The 8,926-nt window shown below is 43.0% G+C and overlaps 1 protein-coding gene across 1 annotated transcript; it reads right to left on the bottom strand.

The window, feature by feature from the left end:
• Nucleotides 1–7,749: 7,749 nt before the first annotated feature.
• On the bottom strand, nucleotides 7,750–8,700 carry LOC123330283 (vomeronasal type-1 receptor 4-like). Its single transcript, XM_044931456.2, has one exon. It carries the CDS (start codon nucleotides 8,698–8,700, stop codon nucleotides 7,750–7,752), a length of 951 nt encoding a protein of 316 aa, XP_044787391.2.
• Nucleotides 8,701–8,926: the final 226 nt, after the last annotated feature.

The raw sequence follows: 8,926 nt of genomic DNA, 5'->3' as shown, positions 1-8,926 counted from the left end.
AGGTACCAGGTCAAGTGAAATCCAACTTTCTACCCTGAATTAATTACTTGAAGTTTTCCTTCAGGTCAAAACTTCCATGGGTTCCATGTACAGCCATTAAAGAATACTTGTGATGTATGAATCACTGCTATGAAAGCCACACATGTGGTAATGTCTTTATTTCTCACAAATTCAAGAGACAGACACTATTATCTTTCTTAGAGTGATGAAGCAAACGTTGACACAGAGAGGTGAAGTGTTCTAAATTGATTCACTAGTTGGGGGCACATGGCTAATAGGGATTCCTTGGCTGAGCTGGGGAATAGTGCACTTAATCCAAAAAGCACTGAATAACTAGTTAGTTACCTGTGTTCTGCAAATAAACAAGATCTAAATTTAGTTTTGTGTGTTGTCATTTCAATTTAGGTTGGTGGTAATTTATCTTAAAATGTAGGTACTGAAAACTTTTGAGTTATTTGTGAAGACTTATTATACACACAATTATAAAATCTGAATAAAGCTAAAGATCTTCAATTATCCAGGCCAGAATACTTCTCCAGGGGGTCTTCCCAACCCAGGAGTCAAACCCAGGTCTCCCGCATTGCAGGCAGATTCTTTACCACTTGAACCACAAGGGAAGCCCAACAATACTGGAGTGGGTAGCCTAACCCTTCTCCAGTGGATCTTCCTGACTGAGGAACCCAACCAAGGTCTCCTGCATTGCAGGCAGATTCTTTACCAAGTGAGCTATCAGGGGATCCCTACACACAAACAAATCTTTGACCTGGGTTCACTATACATTCACTCCCAATTGTCAAGTCAGTTGTTAGAGCCAGAATGGTGGACTACCCATTCTACACACACAGACACACACACACACAAAGTCATTACACAGACATGCAAGCATACACACATGGACATTCACATACTCAAACATACAGTCACACACATTCACATATTTATGCATATACACACGCACATCCTCATATAATCTCAATGGATATTGACACTACTAATGCACGAACTGAACCCATGAAAATTCCCATGCATATATACAAATATTAATAGATACACAAACTCAGCATACCACTCTTAAAAACACAATCACCATGCACGTGTGTGTCTCAGTGACATGATCTTCCACAGAAAAACAGTTCTATCTGCAAACTTTGGGATGCCTCAAAATGGGAGCCTTCCTACACTTTCCAGTCCTTCCAACCCTGCAACAATCAAAATCGCAATATTTAGTACAATACACAGCACCTAAAATGTGAGGTGAATATTGCCATCTGATGTCAAGACACAGTCTAGGCAAAGGCAACTTGTAGTGTTTGGGGTAGTGACAGTGTGTGGGTGTGTAACAGTAGAGTAGGAATAGGCCACGGGGTAAAGGAGCCATGTGAATAAGATCGTAGTACAGTGAACCTGGAGGCCAGGGATTGTAGAGTGGGCAGGGGAAGAGAGAGGGCAGAGAGAGAGAAGGTAGAAGGAGTTTAATGTTGATTAAGCATTCAAGTGCAAGCCTCAGGATGAAAATACAAGTGGGCAAAGTGGGTAAGAAGTCACCATATGGGGAACTTGGTGATATGGGGTAAACAGAATAATGGGGATAAAAATTTCAGTGGGGATGAAGTGAAGTCACTCAGTTGTGTCCAACTCTTTGCGACCCCATGGACTGTAGCCTACCACACTCCTCCATCCATGGGATTTTCCAGGCAAGAGTACTGGAGTGGATTGCCATTTCCTTCTCCAGAGGATCTTCCCAACCCAGGGATCGAACCTGGGTTTCCCGCATTGTAGGCAGACGCTTACCATCTGAGCCACCAGGGAAGTCAGTGGGGATGAAACATGGGCAAAAGTGAGCAAAAGTCAGTGGTAGGTGGGTTTATAAAACATGGCGTGGGGAGAAGATGACTTCACATAGAGTAGGCAGGTCCTGGTAGAGATAACAGTCCTAGTGAGATAGTGTGTGGAAAGGGGATGGGTCTGGAGAAATAATGGGACCAGGACATGAGAGACCTGGAGAGGACAGGGGTATGAAGGAGCCCAAAAGCCCAGGACAAAAGGTCAGGACTACAAGGCGGAGGACCATGGATGCAGAGTGTGGACTGGGATTATATATGGAATCTAAAAATAATACAAGTGAATCTATATATGAAACAGAAAAAAATTCACAGACATAGAAAACAGACTTATGACTACCTAGGGGAAATGGGGAAGCAGAGTAAATTAAAATTTGAAATTAGCAAACTATGATGGAAACTCCTAGACACAAAATAGATAAGAAAGAAGGATTTACTGTATGGCATACAGAACTATAATCATTATGGAAAAAGACAATGAAAAATAATGTGAACAATATACATATAGGGAAAATTGAATCATTTTTCTGTAAACCTGAAACAAACATACTATTATAAATCAACTGTATTTCAATTTACAAATTAAAAAGAATCTCTATGGAATAAATGTGATGTTTCAACAAATTTCTAGATCTATTTGTATGGAACTAAAAATATCTTCATTATAGACTAGTGATTAAGGAGAGCAATTTGATTAGAAAGTAAGTCCAGTATGACAATATTTCTTTCAATACTGAACCTAAACAGAATACTTTAAAAATTCATTTTAATGTCATTTCAGATATACTACTAAGAACACTCTAAAACTACATTTCCACCCCCACCCCGCCTTTTTTTTTTTTTTTAACTTTACAATATTGTATTGGTTTTGCCATATATCAACATGAAATCCGCCACAGGTATACACGTGTTCCCCATCCTGAACCCTCCTCCCTCCTCCCTCCCCGTACCAGAGTGAACTTGAACTGAAGAAATTGTTACAGCCAAGAGTAAAATGCTATCAGTTGCAGGAAATTAAGTGGGAATTTTACCTAATTTTATTTATCATTTATTTTATAATTCTGTTCTTTTGGCTGCTGTTACAAACTTCCATGAAATTAGCAGCTAAAAAAAACAGTGATTCATTTTCTCACAGGTAAGTTAGAAGGCCAAAATCAAGTGGTCTGCTCTTTTGGGCTCTTAATGAGAGTCTCTGGGGAAGAATTACTTCCTGGTCAATTCACGTCTTTATGAATTCTTCATAATCTCTATGTGAATCCCTCTATCTTGAAAGCCAGCATTAAAACACTGACCATGACCATCCACACCCTCCCCCACTGCCCAGTCCTATTTTCTATCTCTTCCTCTTCATTTGCTTCTAACTGGTCTTTCTATTCTTTAGGGTTATGTGACTACAAACAGCCTCCTCAGATAATGCAGGAGAATCTCCCTATGTTAAAGTCAGATGACTTGTAACCTTAGGTGCATCTGCAAAGACCTTTCTGCCTATAATGTGACACGAACCACCAAATTAAAGCACCAAGGGAGGGAGATCTGCCTACAGCATTACAATTTTTTTCTTCAATGAAAAACATCTTCAATTGTGATCATATCCATAGAACGATTGCCAGTGATTACTTCTTGGGATGGTTTCACACAAAAAAACAAACATTACTTATAATTTTTCAATACTGTTTAGTTACATGTTATTTCTTATATAAAGCTTCTATTAAATTTTAAAAATACTAAAGTAAAAAAGGAGAATCTCACCAAATCAGTTAGAGGCATAAATGTTCTTGAAGACATCATACTGGTAAGAGTCAGGTCTCCTGCTGCCAAAACTGAGGGCCCCAGACCAGGAGAGATGTCCAGCCAGGCCCACCCTGGTCACTCCCCATGCCCGAAATACTCAAAGAGGAGTAAACTAGTGATGGTTTGGTATTCACTCAAACTTCTACCTAGGGACTTAGTGAATATTAAAAAATTATTAGCAGTATTGGGCGGTGGGGGGGGCTGTGCCATGTGACATGTGGGAATCTCATTTCCCAGATCAGGGATTGAATCCATGCTCTCAGCAGCAGAAGCATGGAGTCCAAAGCACTGGACTTCCAGGGAAGTCCCAGGAGTATCTGATACGAACAGTATTTATCACTTCAATGTCTAGTTGTAAAAAATGGCCTATGAGTGACTTGTGATTCCCTGAAAACAACGGTATTAATAATGGGGGATGAGTTAGTGACCCCCAAATCTGCCCCAAATAACTCCATCCACTTATTTCCATACAGGCTTCCCCTGCACCTCTAGTACCCGTGACCTTCACCCCACGACTCCTTAGGTCTTTATCGCTCTCTCAGGGCTATAGGCAACACTCTCTGAGCCCATGATCTACATTTTCCCCTCCAACCTCCACCAGGCCCTTCTATTTCCGCATCTCTCTTCCACTGTATATAACCCCGTGGAATCCTCTCCCTTGACAACTCTATACTCCCACTAATCCCAGCAACCTCAGCTGGCAAATCCTTGTCCTTCATGGCTTCCCCTTTCCCTTGTGGATCTATATTTTCTCCTAATCTAGTCACTCTATCCATAAATTCCCATTCTCTCTGTACCCCTCCCTCAAGAACCTTTTCACTTGTAAGTTAGATTTGTGGAGTCTTTCCTGTAAAGAATCAAGCTCTAAGTATTCAATTCAGTTCAGTCACTTAGTCGTGTCCGACTCTTTGCGAACCCCATGAACTGCAGCACTGCCAGGCCTCCCTATCCATCACCAACTCCCTGAGTCCACCCAAACCATGTCCATTGAGTCGGTGATGCCATCCAACCATCTCATCCTCTATTATCCCCTTCTCCTCCTGCCCTCAATCTTTCCCAGCATCAGGGTCTTTTCAAATGAGTCAGCTCTTTGCATCAGGTGGCCAAAGTATTGGAGTTTCAGCTTCAACATCAGTCCTCCCAATGAACACCCATTTATGCCATTTATGATGAAGAGCCATTTGATCTGAAGGCCTGGGGTCTGAGTAGCAGCTGTCCGTCACATGAGGCCTCAGAGCTATCTTCTTGACCCCTAGGACAGCCCTGCACCTAGACTCAGCTGAACTTCCTAGGTTGGCAACACTTCATGTATAGCTCTAATACTTTTGCCACCTGAAGCAAACAGCTGACTCATTGGGAAAGACCCTGATGCTGGGAGAGCCTGAGGGCAGGAGAAGGGGATGACAGAAGATGAGATGCTTGGATGGCATCACCGACTCAATGGACATGAGTTTGAGCAAACTCTGGGAGATAGTGAAGGACAAGGAAGCCTGGTGTGCTGCAGTCCATGGGGTCACAGATATGACATGACTTAGGGACTAACAACAGCAACACGTGTACTGTCACATGTCGTTCAGGGCAAACTCATATCATCTTCATGTCGCTTCCCTCGAAAAGACGTGGAATCTTAAGCCTGGTTTCTTGTGAATTTCACCCCAGGTAACCTTTCCCTTTGCTGATTCAAGCATGTATCCTTGCACTGCAATAAAGAGCAACCCTGGGTGTAACCCTGGGTGTAATGGAGAAGGAAATGGCAACCCACTCCAGTCTTCTTGCCAGGGAAATCCCATGGACAGAGGAGCCTGGCGGGGTATAGTTCATGGGGTCACAAAGAGTCAGACACGACTGAGTGACTGAGCACAGCACACATATATATGTGTGTGGAGGTGTGGAGGTGAGTGTAACCACTCCTGAATCTTGGGAGTCCTTCTATGAGTCAACTTTGAGGATGGCCTTGGAGATCCCTGACTGAATAATACAAGGAATTTCCTGGTGGTGCAGTGGTTAGGACTCAGCACTTTCACCGTTTGGGCTTTGGTACGATCCCTAGTTTGGGAAGTGAGATCCCATGAGCCCCGCACTGTGTTTTAAAAAAAATACTATTTCTACTAACAAAACATATTTAGACACGTCATCTTGCTGTAGTAAGCTCTGTTACCAAGTCTAGGAACCCAGGCCAAGGAAACCCAACAGTGAATACATTCTACCCCAACAGGGCTTTAAAAATACACACACAACACAAAAGACAGAGAGTTACATTCAGTATAGACCTGACCCTTGAATGTGGTTTTCCTTAGGGGCGCTTGTCAATATGAACCACGTAAAGCATCCAAAACCAGTGTGTCAGCACCAACCTGCAAGTGAACTCCATCAGTACTAATTTCATGTCACCTGAGAGATAAGTACTGTTCCTGTCAAGTCCTTGGGAGGGATCTGCCTGTCAGGCATCCTCCCAGAACCAGGTCTGCTCCGAGGCCCTGCTGGAGCTCCTGAACATGGGCTCAAGGCCCTGCGTGAGGAAAGATGAACATGTATAGACTCAGCAAGTGCCCCCTAGGGGAGAATCAGGGACATGGACATCACCACCTAGACACAACTGCTGGCCCTGCCTGTCTCCACCCCCAAAAAAGACAATAAAAAAAATCAGAGGGGGGTGTTTTCAAAGTCATAATTTATACTGGACCTGGTATGGATTCAAAGCATCCTATCCTACAGTGTTACTGGTTCCAAGGAAAGTTCTTTACACTATAGGAGAGGGTATGATGAGAGAAAAATCTGAAGTCCAGCGAAACTCAGCTAGCTGAAGTCTAAGGCCGGTACTTGCATGAACACAAAACTTACAATGTAAAAAATAAACTTTCAGCATGAGAACTGTGACACAGTAAGGTATCTCCATTTGGACATTTCCCTAGTGTATGACACAGAACTGCCAAAACCTTTAGAAATGTTTGAGTGGTACAGGTGAAAGAAGTATTTCATTGTTTCTCAGAACAAGCGTTTACAATCGTATCTGAGTATTTCTTAATGAGGTGACCTGGATGGGCCCCTAGAGAGCTTCAGGATGGCAGCTGGTTGCCAGAGGAGCCAATCATGTGACTAGAGAGGTGAAACATTCAGGTTGACCCCCCCAAAACTCTTGGGACAGAAGAGGGACTGGAAATTGAGTGACTCACCAATTGTCAATGATATAATCAATGATGAAACCTCCATAAAACCCCCGTGAGCAGCAGTGCACAGAGACCCTCAGAGTTGGACAACACTTCCACCTGCAGGGAGGGTGGCAATGCCCAACTCCATGGGGACAGAGGATCCTGTCCTTGGGCTCCGTCCAGAACTCACCCAACATATTCCTTCATCTGGCCATTCCTTTGTATCCTTTATAATAAACTGGTGGTAGTAAGGAAAATGTTTCCCAGAGTTCTGTGAATATTCCACCAAATTCTTCAACTTGAAGAGGGGGGTGAGTGTAGGAACCCCTGATGTTACAGCCGAGTCATCAGAAGTGGACACAACATTAGTCCCCAACACTTGAGACTCCCATTTAACTGAGGACAGTCTTTTGGAGTCTGAACTAGGTGGTTAGTGTCATTGCTGGAGTGACAGAGAGTTGAACAACTGCTTTGCAGAGTGTGGAAAACCTACTCACATTTGGTATCACAACTGTTGGGAATAAAAGCACTTCATTCAAACAGTGGTAGGAAAATAAGAACAAAAAAATAGACTGATATTTACCAAGATGACCTGCAAAATGAAGACAAAAGGTGAAAGAAATAAAAAGCACATTATAGTGACACAAAGAAGGTAGGAAGAAACTCAACAAGCACTGGACAAATTAATCCATTCCATCAGTAAAATATACTGAACCTACTTTACCTGCAGTGTCAAGCACTTTGCTGGCACTAGAGACAACAATTTACATGGGCTTCCAGGTGGCACTAGGGGTAACAGAACCTGCCTGCCAAGGCAGGTTAGAGGGAAGAGACACCGGTTCGATCCCTGGGTCCAGAAGATGCCCTGTAAAGGGAATCGCAACCCACTCCAGTATTCTTGCCTGAAGAATTCCACGGAGAGAAGAGCCTGGAGGGCTATAGTACATGGGTTCACACAAAGTTGGACATTACTGAAGAGACTTAGCACAAATAGGGGTAGGAGATTTTGAGTGCCTTATCCCAGCAAAGCAGTTCCTGGATATCCTGGAGTCTCGGCTCATGAGCAGAAAGGGACTGACCATTGGGAAACATGCAATGATTATTGCAGAGGTTTTCACAAAGAAAACATCAATACTGTCAAAAACAGCCAAAATAATAGCACAGATGAAGGTAAGGATGTTGAAAAAGATAAAGGTGAACACCAGGAGAAGGATGGTTTTAGTAGCTCTGGACTCAGGGGAGGATATGGAGGAGATGTTGGTCCTATGAAAGTTTTGGACCCTCTGCTTGTGCCTGTACAGGATGAAAACTGTGAAGCCACTGGCCAAGATCATGAGCACAAAACATAAGGCATCAGGAAAGGAGAGTAATACTGCATATAATGAGTCTTCAGGTTGGCCATGACTGACAGCGCTACAGTATCCGAAATCTTTTCTATTTGTGATGCTTCTGTTTCTCAATGTTCCGCTCATATACATAGGAAAAATGACATTCACCAGCATGTTCAGGGTCCAGCACAAGGTAACTGAAGGAACCATGCATTTGAGAGCTTTCACTTTAAGTTCTGCCCATTTGACAGTCGTGGGACAGATGGTGATGGCCTGGAAGACACTCAAGAGGAAGGTGGTGCCAATGGACACGCCCCTGCCAACTACACGAACATACGGGAAAAATCTGCATGCAAAATCACTGTCCATGAAATGCCACTCAAAATTTTTCACTGTATCATGAAATCCACCGGAGAACAGAACCAAGATGTTGGCTACAATAAGATTCTTGACAATCAAATCTGTGGTTCTCAGCCTTTGCCCAGTGCAGCAAAGGAAGAAATAATGGTAAAGAACAGAGAAATTCCCCAGCATTCCAAATACAGTCTGCGATAAGAAGATCACTTCTACTGCCAAATCCCGGGCAGACATGCTGTCAGGTCTCAGTGACTGATGGTTTTCTTCTGAGCTAGAGGATCCTGAATGGGAACATGAGGCATCGAACACAGGTACAAGTGTTAACTAAAACCGAACATTCTCCACTTACCAATAGTTCCTACCTTGAAAGGATGGCTTACTTCAAGTATTCCCGTCAGGTAAGTGCTTCCAAGAGTTGAATGTATAACCATTAAAGAACACTTTCAATGTATGAATCACT

Source organism: Bubalus bubalis, chromosome 18, assembly GCF_019923935.1.
Source record: "Bubalus bubalis isolate 160015118507 breed Murrah chromosome 18, NDDB_SH_1, whole genome shotgun sequence".
Classification (NCBI taxonomy): domain Eukaryota; kingdom Metazoa; phylum Chordata; class Mammalia; order Artiodactyla; family Bovidae; genus Bubalus; species Bubalus bubalis.
This window is presented reverse-complemented; position numbering and strand designations above follow the sequence as displayed.